General features: G+C 34.1%; 1 protein-coding gene and 1 long non-coding RNA gene across 2 annotated transcripts; one reads left to right on the top strand and one right to left on the bottom strand.

Moving 5' to 3' along the window:
• Positions 1-966: 966 nt before the first annotated feature.
• On the bottom strand, positions 967-26,604 carry LOC123704407 (scavenger receptor class B member 1-like). The gene is made up of 12 exons (XM_045652782.1): positions 26,325-26,604; positions 14,646-14,737; positions 13,922-14,085; positions 11,192-11,330; positions 10,677-10,789; positions 9,777-9,876; positions 9,019-9,146; positions 6,750-6,870; positions 5,861-6,011; positions 4,913-5,063; positions 2,578-2,674; positions 967-1,396 (listed from the first exon to the last, which is right to left on the bottom strand). The coding sequence occupies exons 1-12, from the start codon at positions 26,581-26,583 to the stop codon at positions 1,160-1,162; spliced, it is 1,752 nt and encodes a 583-aa protein (XP_045508738.1). The 5' UTR covers positions 26,584-26,604; the 3' UTR covers positions 967-1,159.
• On the top strand, positions 22,924-23,874 carry LOC123704430. Its single transcript, XR_006753124.1, has 2 exons — positions 22,924-23,079; positions 23,208-23,874. It is a non-coding gene; the product is annotated as an uncharacterized LOC123704430 (long non-coding RNA).
• Positions 26,605-27,458: the final 854 nt, after the last annotated feature.

Here is a 27,458-nt window from a genome sequence, read left to right on the forward strand (position 1 = left end):
GTGTAATGTTGCCAGATATTGAAAAATTTCCCAAATTTTTCCCCGACTACGGAAAAAAGAGGGTTATGTTTTTCGAGTTTATGGATGTATGTATAATATTTCTTTGACACGCCCTGCAGTATTAACCGTTGGACCGATTTTGAGTTGTGAGGTTTCATTGCAATGATCTGAATTATTATGTTAGTGGCGGTAGTGACGTAGGCTATATACATAATTAATGAGAAGTCAAGTTTTAATTTTTATTTAAATTCTTTTATTACATAAAGTACCTGCCTACTAAAGTTATATATAGACAAAATAATTGTATTCAATTTTTTATTAAATAAATTACATAAGAAAAGTTTCAATATTAACTAGTCGAGAATACGGGACATTTTATTTTCATCATATCCATCATGGAGTTCACATAAATTAAATCGCTAGCGAAAACGACTATGACGTTTTTAAGCTTTATAAAAGTAACAAAATAATGTATTATGCTTATTAAAATAATCTAATAATTATCATGAACCTTTAGTGCACTATACAAATAATCACATTCACGATCGAAAAATCCAACAGCATTACCCTGAAGATCCTTTAAGGTTCCATTTTACCGTTTTACCAATAAAAATGGCAAATTCATTTTCAAAATACTGGCAACATACGTTGAAGTTTTGTATTCCTTCATATCTGTAAAATTATTATTCGTATTAAAGAAATAAATCAGCCAAATAATCTACAGAAAACCTGTGAAACGATGTTTTATCTTTTTTTTTGTTTTCGGGAACAAATTTTACCGCGTTTTATTATCACAAGACGGCATTTTTTTACTAAAATTGCAAACCCTTTTTGACGTATTGCATGACACTATACGCGCTATAGCACTGGTGCAGCGACGTATTTGTTTTTGATTTCGTATTTTCTTTGACAAGGGCGACGGGCGGTTGTCATGCTCCATCTGTACTTTATTTTGTAATCTAAGATTTAACTAAATCATCAGTCTGTAATAAATCGAAAATTATTTTGGTTACAAAAATAAAATTGTAGTGCATTTGTTTTTTTAAATAACTGACATTGACATCTACTTTTTTTAATTTGCACGAAATTCAAACATACCTAAGCTACACGTCAACACGAAATTCAAATTTCAAAACACTGGTCGAAAACTATTTTATTTTTAATTCACGTTAATTTTATCATCTGTATAATTTCTAAACAGTTCAGTTTCCGCGGGAACAATTTTCAGTGTGGCGCACGGTTTCTTTCTTCGTGTTGCTAATAAAATGAATAAACTTAGGCCGGATAAAACGAGTGTTAGTACGCAGAATACGGTTAAACCGAGTTGGGCTGCTGCTGTTGAATATGTGCCGTGGTATACTAGAGATCGGAGGCTGTCTGGTAATTCTTCCACTGTCTGTAATGTAAGAAAATTATTATTACACCTGAAATGTCTGTTATGTAGAAAACTTGGAATATATAAACTGTGGTAGGAACAGCATAATTGTAAAGATACGTTCCGTTTGAAGTCAGCTAAATTAGCCGGGTTGTGTTTGTAAATGTTGTGGTAAATGTATATTCTATCTTTGTCTAACGCGAAACGGCTTTATCTGCTAGTTTGTTCGCATATATACAGCTTCTACTTCAGTTTTAATAGGTATAATATTATGTATACATATTATGTATTCTAAGGTAAAAAAATTTGAAAAAATTGTTTCCATTCAATTAAAAAAAAAAATCGATCACGAGGCGAGATTCGAACCCGCGTTTGTCGCCTCCCGCTATGAATCCGCATCGTGATAGATTTTTTTTTATTTTTAAAAAATTACTCATTTTAAATGCAATACACCTATAAATGCTATAAAACTAAATTACCGAAAGCCACATCACGAGAGTGAGGAAGCCTTTGTCTTTCTCAACATTAGCTGTAGGCTAAAAACCATCCAAATCGGTTCAGCTGTTTTTGTTTTAAAACGAAACACGAGAAAGGAAGAAAAAGGTTTTATGCGCATTATACCTAATATTTATAATACCAAATAATATTATGCATAAGTAAAAAGTTGTAAATAGGTTATTAGCGCTGGGGAGTGGCATCGAAATGTGGCTAATCAGCCACAATTTACTTCAGTTTTCCCTTTTTCACTCACGACAGTTGAATCATGCCATCTCACTTTGACGACTAATCGTGTGTGCGTTATTTGGAGTTTTTAACCGACTTCAAAAAAAGGAGGCGGTAATCAATTCGGCCGGTATATTTTTTTTAATATTGAATAATGAGTTGGTACCTAACTACTCTACAGCTTTTTACTTATTGAATAATTATATTGAACTACCGGTCCGCCCCGGCTTCGCCCAGGTACATATTTACGTTATCTCTCCATAAGAACCATCCTCGTACTTCAAGGAATATAATAAAAAAGAATTAAAGAAATCGGTTCTGCTGTTCTAAAGTTATGCGCTTACCAACACATTTTGGGATTCATTTTTATATATAAGATTTTACAAAAATATCCTCGAAAATTGGTTCTGACATACATACATACAAACTTTAAAATACTATCATACTTGATATTAGAATCATACAAATTATGATCATACCATTTCAATCCACGCCACGGGTAATATCAATCCATCTTCTAAGAAACTCAAGGCTGGATACAGATTCGTTTTTCTTACTTGAATATTTATTTGTAAGCTGTAAAGAAAAAAATACGTAAATATTCGCCTCCAAAGATATATACTACCACTAATATTATAAAGCTGAAGAGTTTGTTTGTTTGAACACGCTAATTTCAGAAACAGCTCGTCCGATTTGAAAAATTGTTTCGGTGTTAGATAGTACATTTATCGAGGAAGGCTATAAGGCTATATCTGGGGGCACGGTAGTGCCCCCGCCAAGACGAGCCAAGCGAACCGCACGGGCACTACCTACCTTTTCTCGAAGCGCTTCGACGTTTTTTTGAACCCTCATAACTTGGGTTTGGATTATGCTAGATCAACAAAATTTTCGGGATATATTGTCAATAGCGGACTTATTGAATATATTAAGTTTTAATTACATTAGCTTTTATACTTCAGATTTTATTTATATCTAAAAAACGCTAATTTCGTCACTGACTCACTGATGATCATCAAAATTCTTAAGGTATTTCCTAATGTCCTAGAAAGCTGAAATTTTGTATGTAAGCTAGTATTAGCACACAAACAACAAAAAAATTATAAAACTTGTAACTTTCATCCCCCAACCCCTTAAACTAGGGGATGGGAGTTTGTATGAGACCTGTAATTTTAATATAAATTTTGATGACGCTACAGGTCTAATCTAATAATCTAAAACTTGCTTCCCCTAGATATATATATGTAATCCTTGTTAAAAAAAAAATTAAATTTAATCGACATATGAAATTTTGTTACAAACAACTTACAAAAAGAAATGAAATCCCACCAAAAACATTTTCATGTAAAATGTTGCCAAGACGAGCCCATTTGACTCGCACCGTCAAAAAGTTATCAGATCACACGTAGAGCCAAGCTTCTAACACTACACGCCCTAACTCTACAAGGCCTAACTTCACAAACTCTACACCTTAGTCAAAATATGTGGCTTGGCCGTTCGTTACTACAAGAACTATTGTATAACACAAAAGTAATGCACAGCGAATTAATTTTTCACATTACGCCAATGTGAATGTAGCGAAATGGCCAAGCCACATATTTTGACTAAGGTGTAGAGTTTGTGAAGTTAGGCCTTGTAGAGTTAGGGCGTGTAGTGTTAGAAGCTTGGCTCTACGTGTGATCTGATAACTTTTTGACGGTGCGAGTCAAATGGGCTCGTCTTGGCAACATTTTACATGAAAATGTTTTTGGTGGGATACTTATATCATCACGCTAAGACCAACAGGAGTCGAGCACTGCGGGTAAAACCGCAGGCCGCAGCTAGTAGTAATATACAAGTAGGTATGTAAACATTCAGGTGAATCACTACATAGTATAAAACAAAGTCGCTTTCTCTGTCCCTATGTCCCTTTGTATCCTTAAATCTTTAAAACTACGCAACAGATTTTGATGCGGTTTTTTAATAGATAGAGTGATTCAAGAGGAAGGTTTTAGTATACAATTTATAAGGTTTTAGATAAAGCGGGCGAAGCCGCGGGCGGTGAGCTAGTCTATAATAAAAACGTGATAAAATGCTGCTGTCATTTATTCTTCATGTTGCAAAGTAACTAATAGCACATGCCTAATCAATAATTAAATTATTTCAAGGTATATTATGCCAATTTACTCTATAAAAGGATAGCCCATTTTTGGTTAGATTGCAATTATATAAAGAATGTCGGTCAAATGAAAATGAATGTGGGGGATATTTATTTGAGTATAAATCTTAAAAAGTAGGACAATGAAGGGCAGAGTATAATTTGTTGCATCTAAAAAAACTGTAACACGACGTTATTGAGCGCCATCTATTTTTATGGAATACAAGACAAAGTACTTACGTCTGATCTTTTTATACATCTACTAGCTTACCGCCTGCGGCCGCTTTGTCTAAAACCTAATAAATTGTATACTAAAACCCTCTTTAATCACTTTATCTAGTATTTAAAAACCGCATCAAAATCCGTTGCGTAGTTTTAAAGGTTTAACTTTTAAGCATACAAACGGACATAGGGACAGAGAAAGCGCTTTGTTTTGTACTATGTAGTGACAAGTAATAAAAATGTAATAAGTATGTAATAATGTGATACAGAATGTCACACACGCTGAACGCGCTAATCTCAGCAACTACTGGTCTGATTTGAAAAATTATTTCTGTGTTAGGTAGCCCATTTATCAAGGAAGGCTATAGGCTATATGTATATCATCTCGCTAAGACCAACAGGAGTGGAGCACTACGGGTAAAACCGCACGGCTAGTTAAAAATAAACACAATAATTACCTAGATTTCCCACTCAAACTGATTCCCAGTGTAGGGTGTACATCCAAGTACGATTCATGTAGTTCCGGGTTCGGATTCAGCCCCGTAAACGGTTTCCGTAATGATGGGTCTCCGAGGTGGAAATGTGGGAATGAGGCTAGGGCGGGGGCTCCTGGAATTGTGAATTTCATATTTTAATTAAATCAAACATAAAAAGTTCAAAAAAATATATATACAGGGTGTAATCGTCAAGTGTGCACAGGCGATTATTCCGTCACTATTGCAGATATAAAAAAACTTTAAACTGATATCGCCTGTGCACACTTAACAATTAAGTACACCCGGTATATTTATTCGATAGGTTCCCAAAATCTATTGCCCTGTAAGAACGGTGTAAACTACTAATATCACAGATTACTAAATAGTTACTTCGTAACTACATCTATTAATTTTTACAAATGCTAAATGCCCTATTGATTGCTCATATGCAGTAGCCAACACATTGCTTCCTTTATTGCTTCTTGCGTTCAGCGTACTTTTTTCATTTGTTGAATCATGAAAACACAATTTACCAAAATCTATCACAATTGAAAGATAAGTAATCTATCTATCAAATAATCCTCCTTCATAAATAAAAAAACAAAATAGTATAAGCGACGAAGTTGATAGAAACATGTTTATGTTTGAATATTTCGTTTTGTAGTATTCAAATGCTATAAAAATGATAAAATTTTAAATAATAAAAAAATCGATCACTGTTTAGATCACTAGACACGTCGCGGTTTTCAAACCCACGTGGCGCGTCGCGTCTTTTTAGTTTTTGCCAAACCGGGGCATCACCTAACGGCAAAAGATGGCTTCGAATCGTTCCGATTTGAATCGTACTGTACCAGAGATTTTTTTATGAAAAAAAGTTATTTAAACACACAATATAACTTCATATCCATAACAATAATAAAAATATCTCACCCATAGCACAAGCAGTAACATTTATAACCCCTCTCGGCGGACACTCGCCGGTATCAATTTCGCAATAACATTGGTTCGGCGGAAAGTGCGCGGGGTCGTCGAACACTGTGTCCGGCATTCTGTAGCGGAGGAGTTGGATGCCGTCTGCTATCTGAAGGACAGGTTTTTAACACTTTATCACTTTTAAACTTGATTTTTAATACGCTTTTACTATATACGGATACATCCAGTAGGGAAACTTCATAACTTCATACAACACTTTCGAAATGGCTCACGCACACAAAAGCAAGCGTGTTTACGAGAATCGCAAGGGTATTCTTATATCCGTCAATTGTGATAGTACCCTTACGATTCTCGTAAACACGCTTGCTTGTGTGCGTGAGCCATTTCGCACGTGTATGAAGTTACCCTACTGGTTGTATCTGTATATTGTGCTTTTACTGAGCTTTTAAGTATGCTTTGACCAGTTTTAAAGCACAACTGATACTAGGCTTTCTAAAATGCTTCTCACTTGCTACAATAAGACGTTCTTACACATTTTTAACAAGCTTTTCTTAATGGATTGCAAAATGATTTTCAAAAGCTTTCAACATAATATCAGAACATGCGGTTTAACATTAATTTTTGCACGCTTTTTAAAAGATTATTAATTATCTACGTTTTTTATCATGCTTTTTACAGTAATTTTAACTTGGCATAACAACATTTTTGTTATGCTATTTACTAATAAACTATGTTCTACATCTTTTGGGTGAGCCTTGTTTTTCTATTTTCAATAATAAGTAAATTACTTATTGTGCCTTAATTAAGAGAAAACATTAAAAAGGGGCTATAGGGAAACAACGTCTGCTGGGGCAGTAACTAAAATAATCATAAATATAATTCTTACCTCAACATCCTTAACATAATTGAAGGGTAGTCGTCTGCAAAGGTTCGCGTAGAACACATGTAGTGTGTCTTTCTTATCCAACATGGAGGGCGGGAATATCGTTCCGTCTGACGCATCTATTCTGTAAAAGAAACGTTTTTTGTACATCCTACTAATATTATAAATGCGAAAGTTTGTATAGATGTATGGATGTTTGTTACTCTTTCACGTAAAAACTACTGAAGTCTGAACCGATTACAATGAAATTTAGCACACATATAGAGGATAACTTGGATTAACACATAGGATAGTTTTTATCCCGGAAATCCCACGGGAACGGGAACTATGCGGGTTTTCCTTTGCAAACGCGGGCGAAGCCGCGGGCGGAAATCTACTATATGTATTTAAATTCAAGAAAGTCGTGTTAATTACACCGCATATAACTTAAAAAGGCCTGCATGGATTAAAATATATTTGGTTTGGTGGATTTGTCTTCGTTTGCATTAGAATAATTACTTATTAGGGTAAAAAATATTGAAAAACATCGAATCACGGGGACCCGATTCCTTGTCAGTTGTCATATTATCTGATAGGTAAATGCTACACAGAACTATTTGTCAGTTGTTTAGGCGAATATAAGAATCGGTTATATCAAATTTGAGGGTTCGTGGACGATTTCTAAGAGTACCCGCGGCCCCGGCTAACTGCGCGGCTCGACGGAACACAGTGGGGTTTTAGTCGGTAAGGAAGGAGCCAAGGGTTAATCCGACATAACCCTTGGCTCCTTCCCCGGGGGCCGTGGGTATCTTTGGAAGATTTCCCCACTATAAAAAAAAATAAAAAAAAAATTGAGGGTACTTTTATGGTCAAGTAGCTTATATTTGTAAGTATGGGTAATACATATTCATTTTGGAGTAACTTTAAAGATTTATTTATCGTGAAACTTTAAAATATTCAATCTAGGCAACTTTATTATACAATCCAAAGAAATAATTATTATAAACAATTTCTCGAATGTTATTAAACATTTAAATTTGTTGATTCAAACTATCACATAGAGATAAACTTTTGAATATAAACATTAAACTGTAGTGAACTTATGAGAAATTTTTATTGTTTTTTATTTGGAATAGATAGTTTTTGATAATATTGACGTAAAAAATAAGTTCATTTACTATCGGAAACTATCCGACTGCGTGGAATATAAACTTATATTCCTTATGTAATGCAGAAACTATGTAGCTAACAACTAGTGAAAATATTATCAAAATTGGTTCAGTCGTTTTTGAGTTTGACTGTAATAAAAAAAACTTACACTACTGAAATCTGTTCGCATTACATTTATTCGTATTAAATAAATGTTTATAAGCCATTTGTAATACTGTTTTACAAGTGTCTCATTTAGGACATTTTGATATATTGCTTGCGCATTCTTTTATTAAGTGTCGGGTCAATGATCGTCTACAGACTACAGCTGATTTAGAATCATAAATTACAAGTGGAATAATATTATGTTTATATTACGTCGCATTGTTTCTTGCGTTTGATGTTACAATTTGTTTAAAAGTCCTTTATTTCTACATGTTTGATGTTAGATTATACTAAAATATATTCATGGATTAAAATATGACCTACAGTAAACTGTCCATTCCGCTTATGTTAAGGGAAGACTTAGGGCTGATTTTTCAATCCTTCGATAAAACTTATTCGTCGAATAACGTATATAACTTACCATTTCAAAATGTATTATAATTGCCCGTATTTGACTGTTTACAAGAGACATTTTAATATTATCGTGAAATACTTTATTTGACGGGTAAGTTTTAACTAGCGATTGAAAAATCGGCCCTTAAGATGATAAAATCGACAATCGACTTACTTGAGATTCTTACTGTCACACAATACATATTTCCATTTCATCCGAAATCGAATCGAGTACCCCTTTAGTAAATATTTGCTAAATATATCTATACAAAGATGCATTCGAAATAGAGTAGCCATTTATTTACTTTATAATCAACTTGCTTTCCGCCCGCGGCTTCGCCCGCGTTTTAAAAGAAAAACCTGTTCCCGTAGGATTTCCGGGATAAAACCTATCCTATGTCCTTTCTCGGGTATCAAAATATCTCTATACCAAATTTCATGAAAATTGGTTCAGTAGTTTAGGCGTGATTGAGTAACAGACAGACAGACAGTTACTTTCGCATTTATAATATTAGTATGGATTTTTCCAATATTTCCTACTGGCTATTCTAGAAGCTTCTAGAAACATCTAGAACATGTTACTGACCTATTGCATTCGGTGCTTCCCCAGTGCTTGAGTTGTCTATCGCCGTTGAGTTTTTCCAGAATATTCATTTTATCCTTATCATTCTCTCCTGTGTTTATTGTTAGTCTGTCTGATACTGTGCCGTTTTTCTGTAAAGAAAATTAAGTTTAAACTCAAACCAAACACAAACTATTTTATATACCTACTAGCTGTTGCCCGCAGCTTCGCTTGCGTTGAAAAGATAAATTTTCATGGTATAAGTTTTCATCCCCTATTTTACCCCTTTTGGGGATGAATTTTCTAAAATCCTTTCTTAGGGGACGCCTACGTTATGACATCTACCTGCATGCCAAATTTCAGCTCGATACGCCCAGTGCGCAGTGGTTTCGGCTGTGCGTTGATAGATCACTATATTAGGTAGTCACCTTTGAGTTTTATATTATATAGATAATCTTTTACAATTGCTTAGGAATTTTCGCGAAAAATCGTTGTATTTTCTTGTGTTAGGTTTACGCGAGTATTATACTTTTAGTTAGATACGGGCAGACTGCCCGTGACCACGCTCGCTGTAAAGTGTTCGAAACGTCGGGAAAATAATATAATGAATAAATCGCGTTTAAAATCCGTTAAAAATCTTTAATTTGTAAAAAAACGTATCTTAATAGTTTCTTTATTAACTTTAAAGTCCAAGGCATAATTGATTGTATCATAAGAAAATAAAAATTGAAACAAATTTCTAGAATACAATATTCAACAAACAAATTAATAGCTATACTTACAGTTACAAGAAGGCCAAATTTGTCAAAGTTTAATTGTCCTTGTAAACTGAGGACTGGTTTGGCTAAATCTATTATACTATCATCATATCCCCATAGAAACCTGAAAAATAACATTTATTTGTAAGGGTGTAATGCCTCCTCCACACTACTCGCGAAGTTCCTCGGCGAAGTACTCGGCCGAAGTTGACTGAAGTCCACGGTGCTACACTACACACTCGTTCAACTTCGCGAGGAGCGCATACGATCATATTTAGAACGAACTTCAGGTAACTTCGTGCCCTTTGACTCGGGCGCAAAAACCGACAACAAAAGGAAGTCGGGCGAGGCGAGGTAAAGTTGGACGAAGTAAGCCGAAGTGCCTCTCTACACTATTCTATTCGTCTAACCTCGTTCAACTTCGCGAGTAGTGTGGAGGAGGCATAATCGTTAAGTGTGCACCACAGGTTTGCACAGGATTAATCCATAACTACTGCAGATATCAAAAACCTTTATACTGATATTGAAAGTACTATTCCCAAGAAGCTTATATCTAATACACTGGAGATTGCACTATGAACGTTGACTTGTCACGGGAAGGTATGACCTTGAATGACGCCTGGTTGTTTTTTGTCCCTTTCACACCTAACTTGGCAAGTTGGTGTGAAAGTGGTGTGATGTATTAGATATAAGCTTCTTGACTATACCTAATGGGTAAAATGACAATAATAACTTTTTAAAAATAAATCGAGAAATATCCAAAAAAATTACATCAAACACTCCCATACATTATCGATTGTAGATCACACCCCAAGTATTATTTAAAAAAATATTTTAATTATAAATGTACAGTTTTGACTTTCCTACGATTTTAGTATTTGTATAGATTCTGGGAATCGATTCAGAACACAAAAATGAACATACCTTTGTACCGGCAACTTCAAAAAAGCATCCTTATGATTGGCAAACGTGGAAAGCGTTGTTTTAAGCGCTATTTGTCCAAAGTACTGTAAACTTACAGATTTCGCGACTACACCCTGAAAAAGAAATAATAAATACATCATAAATTAATAATAGCATTCCCCTGTTGAATTTTAGTTCAAAATGGTATAACTTCTATACTAATATTATGTAGCTGAAGAGTTTGTTTGTTTGAACGAATTGAATCTGAGGAACTACTACTGGTCCGATTTGAAAAATTCTTTCTTTGTTGGATAGCCCATTTATCGAGGAAGGCTATTATAGGCTATATATCATCACGCTAAGACCAACAGGAGCGAAGCAATGCGGGTGAAACCGCAGGGAACAGCTAGTTTATAAGGCAATGAGAGCAATTTATGACAAAATAAAGAATAGTTTTTTTTAATTCGTTGTTTTTTCGACCAATTTAAATTTTTATAAGTTATGAAAACGTCTAGTTTATAATAATACAAACTTACCAGCAACGGAAGATTTGGCACAAAAACTTGGTCAAAATGAGCCCCTGTACTTTTTTCAGGGAGGAACTGAAAATTATTCCTCTCTTGATATGTTAGAAGGTCTCCTTCAAACTTGATGTTCACCCTTTCTAGCTGCTGTCTGTAACAATATTGTTTTATTATTATTTTTTCATAAATAAATGGGTTTTTTAAGTATTTGTATAGAAATAATTGGATTTTCAGCCTTCAGGTGGGATGTATTAGATGTATACGAGGCTTTCGCTATAGCATAGCAATAAAAATGCATCAATCATAAAGACAAACATCGATTTTTCAGTAACTAGAGTTTATATTAGAAAACTAATATTATAAATGTGAAAGTTTGTGAGGATGTGTGTGTGTGTTTGTTACTCTTTCACGCAAATACTACTGAACCGATTACAATGAAATTTAGCACACATATAGAGGGTAACTTGGATTAACACATAGGGAAGGTTTTATCCCGGTAATCCCACGGGAACGAGAACTATGCGGGTTTTCCTTTGAAAACGCGGGCGAAGCCGCGGGCGGAAATCTAGTTAGAAATATTTTAAAACAAGCTTATAGCGGTGGTTTCATTATACATATTATGAATACTTATTTGAAAAATTTCTCGCTTTAAAAAAATCTGTAACAGTTTGCTTAACCAATTTTTTTTTCTTCTGAACCAATTATTAAAAAAAAAACTTTCTGACCTATAACTATTTTCATTAAACATTTAATCAAAATCGGTACTATACAGGGTGTCCCAGTGTTGGTATACTAAGCTCAAAGGAGGTTATAGTTTTGCATACGCTGAGTACGTAAAAAATACTTATAAAATTCCAGACACATTTTTTTTCGGATAGATGAATTCTTAAAACTCTATGTGTACACCCCTAACAAGCAACACGCCCAAATTTGCCACCCGCACGTGAGATATCGTTTAAGATTATACTTTTATAGACAAAATGCTCCCATTAGCGAAGTGGTATATGCTAGCTGCGCGAAGCTAGAGAAGAAAACTTGGATTCGTTATTTTGTTGTAAAAGTTTTTTGTACGTGATCAGTGTATGCAAAACTACAAGGCAGCTCGCGCTTAGTAACTCAGCCCCCGGAATCACAGACACAATAGAAAATCTATTGTGTCGTGGTCGGATCGGGCCGTCCGCGTCGGGCTCAATGGGTTAGTAATATACTAATAGTGGGATACCCTGTATACCTCGAAAGACGAAAGCGAAACATACAGACTTTCGCACTAACAATATTATATTGATAGTCTTGAAACCTAGACAATGAATACCTATGTTCTCTATTCGCCTTAATTGAGCGTATAATTAAGAAGTATACAAAACATGAATGGCACGCCTCTAATTCTAAGAATGACTATCTTAACGCCACTTTGACCTTAGTATATTGTATCTAGCTGTGGTATCTAGTATTAAAACGTCACGATTTATCTAGATCTAGTCTAGGTATAGGTACTTTGTCGTAATGGGTTTTAATAAGTATGTATTGGAGGTAAAGTTCGCTATTGTACACATACTAGCATTTCGCTCGTAGCTTCGCCCGCGTAGTAAAAGGAAAACCCGCATAGTTTCCGTTCCCGCCCGATTTTCGGAATAAAAACTAACCCAAGTTACCCTCTAGGTGTGTGCTAAATTTCATTGTAATCGGTTCAGTAGAACTTGCGTGAAAGAGTAACAAACACACATACATCCTCACAAACTCTCGCAGTAGGAGGATAGGATAGAAAAAATTCGATCACGAGGCGGGACTCGAACCCGCATCCTTTCCCGCCAATCCGGGGCGAACGCTTGACCAATTACTCTGCCACCCGTGACCCGCCGCGCCGCGCCAGAGCGATCGAATTTATTCTATTCTTTTTAAATTTATATATGTTTTTATAAAGCATTTGAATGCCATAAAACCAAAAATATCAAATTCAGGTTATCTAACTACTACAGTAAAAAATATATAAAAAGTTTATCAATACAGTTTATAAAGTTGTTTACAAGTGTATTTTTAACGCAATTTATTATGTTTATAATACGTCGAAAATATATCGAAAGCTAACTGAATATAAAACAAAATGATTCTTAATCACGATTCATGATGTAAACAAAAATGAATAAAAACAAAGAGACGATTGTGTTAATTAATTTATATTTTATATCTTTCAGTGTCACCTTTTGAGATAATGATATTTAATTTTCAATAGGGCATTGCATTTTTATTACGGTTAATACACTCGTATAATAAAGAGGGAAGATTTGTATGTTTGTACTTGTATTCTTCAGAAAAATGTTTTATAATTTGAAATTTTTTCAGCATTAGAACGCAACATTATTTCTGGATGAAAAAACTACTTTTGGTTAAATATTGTATTTTTCTAAATTTACGATTGTCATTTATATATAGGTAGTTTTATTATATACGTATACGAGGTATCAAATTATCTAATGCATGGACCTAGGAATAATCGAAAAGTTTATAGGTAGGTATGTTATTAAACTTCTTTATCAGGCAATTTGAATATGCACACAGCAGTAGGATATTTTTTTATGAAAAAGTACATTTGATCTTACCATTTTACGCATTTTTTGCAATAAAATAATTCATGCATTTTTAAGTGTCCAAAGTTTGAATGTCCGTTAAAATGGGTCAAATTCGAGTCTATATAGATGTCGATTACATACAAACATACAGTTGCTAATATAAGCTAATACTTACGAATACACATAAGGTCCAACATCATCCAGATGCAGCTTTTTATCCAGACCATCTCTGACCCTCTGCCAATTGGAGTAATTAAAAAGGTGGACCTTCATCAGAGGTTTTACTGTAGGCCTCCTCCACATGGAATATGCTATCGAGTTGTTACGTATCGCCATGTTCTGGGAATAAAATTAAAACAATAAATGACATGAATTTAAATAAATAATAAAAAAAGCAAGATAGAAGAAAGAAGTTTTGCACCAACTAATAAAAGGTAGGTATTTTATAGTTATACTAGCTTAACGGCCGCGGCTACGCCCGCTTTGTCTAAAACCTAATAAATTATATACTAAAACCTTCCTCTTGAATCACTCTATCTGTTAAAAAAACCGCATCAAAATCCGTTGCGTAGTTTAAAAGATTTCAGCATACAAATTACAAAGGGACATAGGGACAGAGAAAGCGACTTTGTTTTATACTATGTAGTGATTCTCAGAATGAATCTATACTATAGTCATTTAGTTATTGTTGTTAATTTAAGTATTATAATTATATTAAAACAGCTGAAAATTGCGATATGCATCACTATCAAAAATCCTATTTTTTAAATCACCAAGCTCATACTTGATATTTTCAGTCTTCAATTTTCAGTTTTTTTAATAAATAAATAAACAAAGTTTTACATTTATAACTACTTGAGATTTTTTTCGATAATTATTTTTAAGTAAAAAAAACTTACCGATATAATAGCATCATTGATTGTGTCAGTGAAACAGAAGAATATCGTGCCCAATAGACTGAGAACGAAAGTCGCTGATAACACTGTTATTACTGTAACAAAGAAAACATTGTGTAAGACAAAACTTCATAAAGAACATTTTTTGAAGTGAAACTTTTTTGGTGCATTGGAATTTCAAGGTCGCCTAATGCGCGGACGCACGCGGGTGAACTGAAGTTTCACTCTGGTAGCGACATAGCTTTTTTTTGTGTGGTGATTGTCAATGTTAGCCAGAAGGGCTACCGCGTGGGTGAACTGAAGGTTCACCCTGGTAGCGACATGCGCAAGGGCGTCCCTCTTGACGAACCTCGGCTTGGGCTGTCACTTGAGTGGAGAAGGCTGGAAGAGCCCCAGTCAGACGGGGTTATGTCACGTCATGGAATAAGGAGACGATTTCGGTATCTTTGAATGTTGCCAAAGAAGTTACACTTCTGACACGTGCTCGGCACACACGCTCTTAGAGAAAATGTTTCAATTCATATAATAAAAACCAACAAGGAGTTTCTTAATTCGAATGCATTTTTTTTAACTCGATATTAAATAAGGAATTAAAATGTCTACCGATTTATGAAGTTCCATAAGGAAGTTATATTACAATCTTTAATTTTATACTATTCGCATAACCCATCCTACATAAAACTTAACTGTTATCTACAATAGTTATATTTATAAACAATTATCGCCTGACCACTTATCAGTTGAGTAAAAAAAATGACCCTGATAAATATTCCAACAAAATTATCCCTTATTTGTTTTAATGTTATCTTCGTTAGAGCAACGGAGAGTCAAGTGCAATTTTTAATAAATTATTTCTATTAAAATATGCCTAGAATCGAATCGTAGTGGAAGTTTGTCTGGATAAGGCAATTCATTTAAAATTCTCATCAAAAAAATCGAAATAATTCAAAGTTTATGTTTTGATAAGGATATAAGAAAAATGTGTATATTTAGGAATAGTATAAAACAGTCGCTTTGTCTGTCCCTTTGTATGCTTAAATCTTTAAAACTACGCAACAGATTTGGATGCGGATTTTTTTAATAGATAGAATGATTCAAGAGGAAGGTTTTAGTGTATAATTTATTAGGTTTTAGACAAAGCGGGCGAAGCCGCGGGCGATAAGCTAGTTTAGGAATAAATGTTAAACGTCATTTATTTTAATAGTGAATGTTACTTATTACCTAGTTCTAAATTCATATTAGGTAAGTTTATATACACAAATAAATATAAAATAGTAAAAACTAAAGTATATACCTATTATAAGATGTTATAGTACCTACCTAGCTGTCTATTGTTTTACCTTACTCTTATCATTTATTTTATGACTTGTGTGAAAAATAGATGCTATCCGATTCTCAGACCTACCCGCATCAATTTCAGGAGAATCGATCAAGCCTTTTCCGAGCCACGATACGAGGATGGTAAAAATTAAAATTGACCACTTGGGTTTTTAGCGATTTATTGACATAACAAACATTTGCCCAAATTAGAGACCTCATTTTCAACAAATCTATACATATAATAAATCTGTAGAAGGGTCAATTCTGTACATTGAAAATATTGAAAAAATAAATAGCAGGGGGTGTTACTGGATCGATACCAAACCCAAATATGTGATTAAAAAAATTTTTGTCTGTCTGTCTGTCTGTCTGTCTGTCTGTCTGTCTGTATGTGAAGGCATCACGTGAAAACTAGCGGTTCGATTTCGATGAAACTTGGTATAATTATACCTTATTATCCTGGGCGTAAAATAGGATACTTTTTATCCTGAAAAAATACGTAGAAAAAAATTAATCTTAATTTTTCAGTTTTATCCATAGACGTTGTTCCGTAGAACCGCGAACACACGTTGCGTATTATTATAGGCCTAGCCGTATTTGGGAATTGGGTCCAATAGATATTTATAAGATTTTATTGTCAGAGGTACCTACTCAAAATGGAGAAATAAACCATCCACGCGAAGACCGACATCCGCGCGGACGGAGTCGCGGGCGGAAGCTAGTTAAAAATATAAACGCGCTAATCTCAGGAACTACTGGTCCGATTTGAAAAATTCTTTCGGTGTATATCATCACGCTGACCAACAAGTGCTGAACCACGCGGGTGAAACTGCGGGGCGCGGCTAGTTTGTAATAAAGATTTGATTAATGGCTTTATTATTATAGAAGAAAAAGCTAATTACAGCTAACCAATAATTATGAATAATCAATAGTATTAATTGTTAATTGTCTATAGTCTATGCAATGTAAGTAATCGATCTGTTTTTATAAGCCCTTAATTCTTGTAAAACAATGTAATTTAGCACTTCCTTTCAGGGATAATTTTAAAGCTATAATTATAGATAATCTTTTTAACACGCTCTTATTAGCTTCATCTGTGTGTTTGTACTAGAGTTCCGCCCGCGGCTTCGTATGCGTTTTAAAAAACCCGCATAGTTCCCGTTCCTGTGGGATTTCGAGGATAAAGAGTAGCTTATTCTTGGTCTTCAGCTACCTACATGCCAAATTTCATTGTAATCGAGTAGTTTTTACATATCTATAGGTACTAATATTATAAAGCTGAAGAGTTTGTTTGTTTGAACGCGCTAATCTCGGGAACTACTGGTCCGATTTGAAAAATTCTTTCTGTGTTAGATAGCTCATTTATCGAGGAAGGCTATAGGCTATATATCATCACGCTACGACCAACAGGAGTGTAGCCACGGGGGTGAAACTGCGCGGAGCAGCTAGTTTATAATATTAGTAGAATGTAACCGACTGCTCGACTCGATTTTGACCCAGTTTAAACGGACAGATTTAATTCAAACTTTGTACACTTATCAAGGAACGGTGACAACTGACAATGCAATAATTTTATGATTTTATTTTTTTTATTTTTTCTTAGATTTTTAAACTATTTTTCTATTGCGCAATTATTCAAATAAGTAGCGTAAATATGTGTCATTCATAAATATTCAGTGATGCTAATTATACAATTTTTTTGGTAACAATTAAAAGATAACGTGTATCTAACGGACCGCAGTCATGCGAAAATACATTGATAAAAATATTTTGGTTATTGATGACTAGCATACGCCCGCGACTTCGCCCGCGTTTTCAAAGAATAACCTGCATAATTCCCGTTCCCGTTGGATTTCCGGGATAAAACCTATCCTATGTGTTAAACCAAGTTATCCTCTATATGTGTGCTAAATTTTATTATAATCGGTTCAGTAGTATTTGCGTGATAGTAACAAACATACATACATACATCCATCCTCACATACTTTCCCATTTAAAATATAAGTAGGAAGGAAAACAAATAAAGTATTTTTTTATATTTTAATTTTGTCAATAGCTAAGCGAAATATTTTATTCTTTTATCAAATCGAATCACCCGTTCCTGAGCTATACACAGACAGACAAAAAGCCATTAAAACTGTTTTAAAACGGTTAAAATATAACTATAGCGGTATGTCAAAGCTCTATACTGTCATATCTTATCTATGGTCAAGGGTCAGTTGTAGAAAACGTGTATTATTTTCATTGTTAGTTATGGTTTGTATTGAAAATATATTCAATGGAGTTTCATTTTCATGAATGAAGTAATATGTATGAGATTTTTGAAGTGAAACTTCTTTATCGGGGTTGGAAAAAAATTTAGTGTAACATTTTTTCGTTACGCGTGACATTTTTTTGTTTCGCGCAACGAAAAAATCACTCACACTCACTCACTCACTCAAAAAATCACAGCCACTTTTCTCATCCCTACCACGCGTGGTATTAGTTATTACTGTAAAGTTGCATATAGTAAATTATTTTTTGAAAAATAAGGTCATATAGAAGTTTCACTTTTTACGTGTGTACACTAGTACCTACTACCTACACGCACACATTTTTTAATTTAAATGCAGGTAAATAAGGCCGGGGGTTAGAACCTAATTTTATTTTAACTGTTAACCTTTGGGCTGCTTGACAATATACAAATTTGTACTTTTTTATTTTAAACTAGATTTTCACCCGCAGCTTCGTAATTTTAGTCAAAGGAAACCCCCTTAATTCCGTCTAGCCCCCTTTCGCAACGCCCGATATGGAATTTCGTTCCAAAAATATGACTTTTGGGAGCAGACGAAAAACACACAACTTTTTTTTCCGCGCAGTCGGTTAAAGCCAATGTGACTAGCAAAATCAAACGAATTAAAGCTTCAATTAATGTTTATGAAGGTTATGGACAATGGCAATTGGTAGACGCACAGATAATAGTATACTATAGACGGATATAATAATTGGTGCAAACTAATAGGTAACTTAACAATAGAAAGAATTTAGATTATTATGCACTTACAAGAAAAACATTTTTATTTGGTTTTTCATTTTGTGTGAAATTTTTAGGATGCGATCGTAATTCCCTGTTCCATTCCCAATTTAATTCCATTCAAAATTACATTCCCTTACACTTCTTCTACTTTTTGATTGCACTGTAAAATCTTATTTTTAATATTTTTTTAGGGATTCTATTTCCAAGACATCCTTAAATATTTTTAATGAATGAGATGTAGAAAGCAAAAGGAAAATAAAACATTCCTTTTTTAAATACCTATCTATAGTGTTTTATTTTTTTGTACTTACAAAAAAAGTTCGGTGTTGCTAGATGCTAATAAAAAAAATACACATGCGTAAAAGCATATTAAATATTTACGATATAATAATAACTAACATTAGGTAGGTACTTAGTTTATATTGTATTTTATGTTTAATAGACAAATAATTCTATATATATATCGAATGCTTAACAATAGTCTATTAAAAAAAAACTCCTAGTGTTTTAATTTTTTTTACTCTGTAGCAGTATAGATAGTACTTAACTATTAAATAAATAATCTGTGGTATTGTCCTTGAACCCGCCAAAACGATTAAATAAGTAGTATTTTTTGCGTAATATAATATGCGAATTTTTCTGCAGATAAGTGCCAAAAAGTAACAATAAGAATACAAATTGTATAGTTTTGTATACATTTTTCATAAGTGTGCTATTAACAAGTATTTTGTGCCTTATTTTGTGTTATAGATGTGAATGTATTCAATATTCAGATCGGGTTAAAATTATTTTCGTAAGTATTATAGGTATTTTCGTTTAAAAATTGATTCGTTTTTTATTACAATTAATTTGAATATGCAGTATAGTGAAGTATAAAGATTTAACATTCGTGTACCGGCTAGATATCCCCGCTTTAAAATAACCCCATTAGCTCCTCCACTCCGCAAATCCGTTTCCGGGGCCAACTCCCCACTACCCAGACTATCAAAAATAATCAATAAATACAGTGATAAAATCGACATCTTCTTGCATACACCCAACAAGCTCCGTTCTATAGTGAAGGATATACAAAAATTGATACCTTAAATTGTTGTCATCATCATCTATCATCTATAAATTAAAAATTATTATTCTTTTAATAATAAAAATAACTTTGTAAAAATAATTTTGTATTGTACTCTTAAGAAATAGCTCTGTATAATTGGCGCATGCTGTGTTAACCTCTAATTGTTTGTTACTTTATCGCAAGAACTATATGTTATGTAATAATAATTATATCAAAGAATCATTGTAAACAAATGTTGGTTAACCAAATAAATAAATAAATAAAATAGCTTTCCGCCTGCGGTTGCGCCCGCTTTGTCTAACATTTAATAAATAAATTATATACTAAAAACTTCCTCTAGAATACTCTATCTATAAAAAACTGAAATATTTTATACATAGGGACGGACAGACAGCGACAGCGACTTTGTTTCACGACATGTGATGACGTTATGTCAGAGGTAGCGCACGAGCAACTTTGTATCCGCAACTATTTTGTCTCTCCCATCAATTGTATGGGGAGTTGCGTCGCTACGTGCGCGCACTTTCATACTAGCCCATGGGTGGGAGAGACAAAATAGTTGCGGAGACAAAGTTGCTCGTGCGCGCTATCTCTTTTTGTAACTATGCAGTTTTATTTACATTGCATTCGTATTAGGTAATCTACAACAAAAACTAAAATCACTCATCGATTAATTTCGATGAATGTTTTTACAAGCTCTGTGTGTTACTTGAAAAGGAACATCTAGACTAATATAATAAAGCTGAAGAGTTTGTTTGCTTGCATGAGCGAATCTCAGAAAGCAGACATGTTCAATTTGAAATATTATAAGACTAGCTGCGTTTCGCGGTTTCACCCGCGTCCGCTTGGCTCCGCTCCTGTTGGTCTAGTGATGTTATACCTATAGTCTATAGCCTTCCTCGATAAATGGGCTATCTAACACCGATAGAATTTTTCAAATCGGTTATCGGACCAGTAGTTCCTGAGATAAACGCGTTCAAACAAACAAAAATCACAGCTAGTAAGAAATATAACAAAGAAAGCACGCTTTATAAGATAAACTCGTGGAATGATTGTATTGTCACCTATCCTTGATAAGTGTACAAAGAATCGGTCGTTTAAAGTAGGTCAAAATCGAGTCTAGTAGTCTGTTATAATATACCTACAAACAGGTGAACCAAGGAAAATCGAGTCAAAATACTGTGTATAAAATGCAAATACATTGTGGTTATTTTACTTATTATAGTTTAAATACACATTAAAATAATTTGTAAGATTTTTTATGGTAAAAAATTATTGGACGAATTAAAGTTGATAATCCGAAATATTTTATACAGGATGGCCCACTATTGGTATACTAAGCGCGAAGGGACTTGTAGTATTACAAAAACTGATCACATCAAAAAATTTTTGCTAAATTTTTCCTGAAAATCCATTCTTTCTTCTGTACCGCTTGGTTAATGTGAGCATTTTGTGATTTGTCTAATCTTAAACGATAGGTCACGTGCTGGTAGCAAAGCTGGGCGGGTTGCTTGTTATGGGTGTACACATAGAGTTTTAAGAATCCATCTATTTTAATAAAAACTACGTCTGGAGTTTTATAAGTATTTTTTACGTTAGCCGTTAACGTTAGTTAGCGTTAACCTCCTTTGAGCTTAGTATACCAACAGTGGGACACTCTGTATAATTAAAAATAACCTGTATCTGTAACCAATTAAGTCCTTTAAAACTATCTTTATTATAGTTTGATATTTCTCATACGTATTTTTAGAATTTGTACCTTTTTTTAAATATATTATAATTAACACTGCTCGTATGGTAAAGGAAAACATCGTGAGGAAACTGACAAGTCGAAGATTCTAAAGTTCGACGACATGTGACATCTGCCCGCACTTGCCCAGCGTGGTGAATGATGGCCGAACCCTCATAGGAGCCCCGTTTCCCAGCAGTGGGAAGGTATGGGCTGATGATGATGATGAGATAGTTACTAAATGGTAAGTGATATGTATATAAAAGGCCAATTTCAAATCTTTACAATATTTTCTGGAAAATATTGTTTCTGTAGAATTTACTAAATGAAAAATGTAAGATTATCATATCAAGTAAGTATATTGCTTACCTCTCGCAGCTTCACCCGCTTTGACTTAAACCTAATATTGGGAATATTATATACTAAAACCTTCCCCGTGAATCTATTTATCTAAAAACCGCATCTAAACGTTACGTAGTTTTAAAGATTTAAGCATACATAGGGACATAGGGACAGAGAAAGCGACTTTGTTTTATACTATGTAGTTATGTACTATACATATGTGTACTATACTATGTAGTGACCACGTGACAGTATTCATATATTTTATGTGAGTATTAGCATTACTTATTAGCACAGATAATATTATAATACTATACTAGTAGTAGTAAGTTATACAAGTAGGTACATATTTAAAATCGTTGAAGTACCATATTATAATGATTTTATTTCGCCAATAAACTATTTAACGACAAATTATAATATTATTTGTATATGGTAATGATACGGTACATCGATAACATTTGTTTTGACGTCTACAAAACAAACAAACTCGCATATTTATCATAATTATGAATTAAATTAATAATAATTAATATTCATTCATATCTGTAGGTAGTGACTATGCACATTACACCTACTAGTTCTGATTTAGGAGGAAAAAAAATATGTGTGCGTGTACTAGTTAGTGTACATAGAATAGTCATTTTTAACTATTTATGAATCTACAACAAAGATTTCCGCCCGCGGTTTCACCCGCTTGTCTAAACCCTAATAAATTATATACTAAAACCTTCCTCTTGAATCACTCTATTTATTAAAAAAACCGCATCAAAATCCGTTACGTAGTTTTAAAGATTTAACCCTTAGCAGGTATCGTGGGTCAAATTTGACCCAGAAGCGCACATTTTCGGTTATAATTCTTTAAATATTTATGCAACGACTGTGCGCTTCTAAGTATTCTCAGTGCGTCACTAGCTGCAGCGGGGGGTGGATGTGCAGCACCGTGACTATCTTAGGAGCGGAGGTATGTAGCTTTCTGGGTCACGTTCGACCCACGACACCAAATAAGTAACTTTTTTCACTGAGTGTAATTACTTACTTTTTTGTTTTATTGTTTATTTGTACTACATTGGAGGGCTTTTTGAACGACAGACAAATCGAGGAGTTGATGGACGACTTAAGTGATGATTTGGAATTGAAAAATGAAAGAATACCAAATGTAAACCAACTTTGTGACGACAAAATCATCAGCGATCGAGACAATCCCTAATCTGTTAGTTGCTCAGAAGACAGTGTATTTGGAGTAAGTTCTGACGACAGTGAAAACGAAGAGGAAATACGAGAATAATAGAAAATATACGAGGAACGAAAATACGAGAGATGAGAGTGAAGAAGATGAGGATGATATTTGATGGTAGAAGTCATTTTGGATTTGGTTGTCATTTTTTTTATTTTATGCTGATTTCAGAAGCAATTTATTTTTTTGTTATAATAAAGATATGAGAAGTGCCATAAATATATTTTAGTTAAAGTTTTTCTAACATTTCTATTTTTTTTTTATGTTTTAAGTGCACACTAACCAAAAAGTGCCATAAAATAAGGTTAATTACAAATCCGTGTAAAACATGATATTTTTTATATATTCTAAAATTAAATAAAGTTAATTTTGTAAAAAAATATTTTTTTATTTCTTATCTAACCATATTTTATACAAATAATAAAAAATCTACGTTCTACAACAGATTGTTTGGTATGGGTAGAATTTGACCCACGATACCGGTAGTGTTGCCAAAAAAGGCGATACCAGCTAAGGGTTAAGCATACAAAGGGACATAGGGACAGAGAAAGCGACTTTGTTTTATGCTATGTAGTGATTGAAGTAAAAACATACAACAACTTTAAAAAAAAAACAAATAAGTAGAAAGTATTTTTCTTCGTGAAACAACAATTTTTTTTCCGTATATCTGTTTGTTCGGGCTTATCTCCGGAACTCTGTGAGATAGTTGATGTTAAGATAAAAACAATATCTGTTCCTATAACTAACACAACGAACTTAAATTAGTTTGAAATACATAATATGTAATTTCTATTTATATTTTACTAGCTTTCCGCCCGCGGCTTCGCCCGCTTTGTTGAAAATAAACTATTTAAATCACTAGGTACATAGTATAAAACAAAGTCGCTTTCTCTGTCCCTATGTTCCTTTGTATGCTTAAATCTTTAAAACTACGCAACGGATTTTGATGCGGTTTTTTTTAATAGATAGAGTGATTCAAGAGGCAGGTTTTAGTATATAATTTATTAGGTTATGGACAAAGCGGGCGAAGCCGCGGGCGGTAAGCTAGTATGTACTAAAACCTTCCTCAAGAAACGAAACGAAATGAAGAAAAAGAACTATGTATATCTATAAAAAAAGAGCGTCTGTATCTATAAAAAAAACTTCTTTGCTAAGATTCAAAGATACCAAAATCATCGCCTTACTCTATGACGTGACGGTATTTTCATGACCCAACCTTTTAATTTTACTCTCAACGCGCCTAAAGAAGTTTCTCTTCGTTTCATTTTCCTTCATACGGTATTATCACAAACATTCAGTAGAAAAAAAACGACGTGTGGCACTCGGGGACTGCCGCGGTAAAGCTATTGCATGCTATGCCTTCAAGCCACACCTCCGCCCGTCGGAGTGGGGAGCGTGAGGTTTTTTTCGTTACGGAATTTCTCGATTCGGTCCCCACGCTCAAGGCCCGTGATAGAAGCTATGCAATAGCTTAAAAATAAACATTTTATTATATTATGCCTTTGTTATCCAGGGATAAAGTACGTAGGTATCTATAATAATCTAGTGAAAGAATATTTGCAATCGCGGTCAATCACTTTTTGACATTATCTATTACAAACATATTTTAAAATCTTTCCCCATATTATGAGTAAGTACAATGCTCTAAATCTAAAAAAACAAACAATTTCATATTCATATCATAACAATAGCGTTGACAGATAAATGTTAAAAATCATGAAATTAATAATATTATGAAATGCTGAGTCCATAACTACCTTTTCGAGGAAATCGGTTTTTTATGCATAATGTGTATGTTTTTTACATCACACCTCGGATAGGTACTCTATTGTCGCCAAATCGATAAATCACGATCCGTTTTTTACCACGAATAAATAAATATTCGATTCTTCAATTATTTACCTAAACGCGCACACCCGATAGAATATTAATCTATAGGTTGTTCAGCTACTGGTAATACTATACTACGACTATACACGTTGACATTTTTGTACGACATTAAAGCATTAATTTGTCATAATAATCACTACATAGTATAAAACAAAGTCGCTTTCTCTGTCCCCATGTCCCTTTGTATGCTTAAATCTTTAAAACTACGCAACGGATTTAGATTTTTTTTAATAAAGAGAGTGATTCAAGAGGAAGGTTTTTAGATGTTTATTCATAATCGCCGTAATGGCGGCAAACATCGACGATCATTTGTTGGGCCAACGCTCTCGATTGTGAATAGGGCCAGCACATTACATATTCAAGAACCATTGAATTATAATCGAACTAGCTTACCGCCCGCGGCTTCGCCCGCTTTGTCTAAAACCTAATAAATTACATATTAAAACCTTCTTCTGGAATCACTGTATCTATTAAAATAAATGCATCAAAATCCGTTGTGTAGTTTTAATGATCATGATACATGCATTCACAGACGCGGGAAGCGATTTTGCTTTATACTAGTGATTTTATACTATACTAGTTATCCACTCTGGCTTTTCCCATGTTTCATATAATTATAAACTATTGCATCTAACAACAGTAAATAATGTTTTATAACAGTCTCTTAGTTCCTAAGATAGCGCGTAAATAACTTTAAGCCTTTGCTTTATATTATTAAAGTATAAACTAAAATATTGTAATCGTAAACGGTATAAGTGTGTTTGTTTACATGTTTGTTTGTTTATCTATCTATCTATCACGTAGCAATGATCTGTCATTCATCAATCATCATTCAACTTGCGAAGCGAATTTATTGTACAACTTTTGTCAGGATATAACTAAGATAGAGTGATATTGGCTGCGTTTTACAACAATAACAAACATCTCATTCCCATGGGATTTTTTTACACCCGGGTATATTAACTAATTACATTTATAACCAGATTTTTATGTTTTAATTTATCGTATTTTAAGTCACAACTTTAGTCAGTACCCTGTTCATTTCTACCATTTAACTACATTTATCAGTACCCTGTACTCACAGCAATAATATCTTCTGTCAGTCTGCTGGCCCCAACACAACACGGACCACTGATTCTTTATCCCTGAACACGTGAACTGGGCTCTTCCACACCCCGCACAACCATGTAGATTAGTCAGTATTGTATCCTCGCGTATTAGGATCTTTCCGTTCCCTGGCAGGACGACAACACGCTCGTCCTTAGCCATGAGAGGCGACGTTTTTTCGCCACTCTGCTCCATAGCGAGGAGACGCGACGTTTTGTCAATACCCTGCTCCATAGACACGCGCTACCCCGACGGCGGTTGGGTAGATACTGCGGGGTCAAATCTGCGTTTGTTATCACTTGGTTAATAGGTTATCGGGTACACGAGACGGCGTTGTGCTCGTAATTTGGCCTCTTAGGTTCTGCTTAAGTAAAGCGCAGCAATGCTTTTGTTTCTGTAAAACGTATGATCCCTGGTAGGTGATACTGTAACTTCTATATGATACAAATTATTTTCCAAATGCGTTAAGCGTATCTCGAGAACAGCTCGATCAATTCGGATAATTTTTGAAGTTAACCTTCTTTGCGTGCGTTGAGAGTAAAATTTCAAGGTCGCGTCATGGCAATACCGTCATGTCATGGAGTAAAGCGACGATTTTGGTATCTTTGAATCTTACTAAAGTAGTTCTTCTGACATATGTGCTCGGCACACACGCTCTTTTTGGTAAAACGTATGGTCCCTGGTAGATGATATTGTGACATCTACTTATACATAATATAATGAAAATGAATCCCCAAATGTGTTGCTACGCGTAAATCGGCATCTCAATCAATTCGGCTATTTTTAATTTTTCGGCTATTTTATTGAGTATGTAGAGATGTCGAGTATGTAGCACTGAGCCGTTTTGTACGTTATCAAGCCAAAAGGGCTCGACAGATTTGGATGGATTTTGGCGTAACGATAAACTATAATGAAGATGATTAAATCTATATATAAAAAATTAATTGCTAAATGTGTTGGTAAGCTAAAATGTCGAGAAAGGCTGAACTGATATCGTTAATTCTTTTTTATATTACTCCTTGAAGACGAAGTACGAAGATGGTTCTTATGGAGAGCAAACTTACCACGGGCGAAGCCGGACCGGACCACTAGTAGATAATAAAAATGTA

Source organism: Colias croceus, chromosome 29 (assembly GCF_905220415.1).
Source record: "Colias croceus chromosome 29, ilColCroc2.1".
In the NCBI taxonomy this organism is placed as follows: domain Eukaryota; kingdom Metazoa; phylum Arthropoda; class Insecta; order Lepidoptera; family Pieridae; genus Colias; species Colias croceus.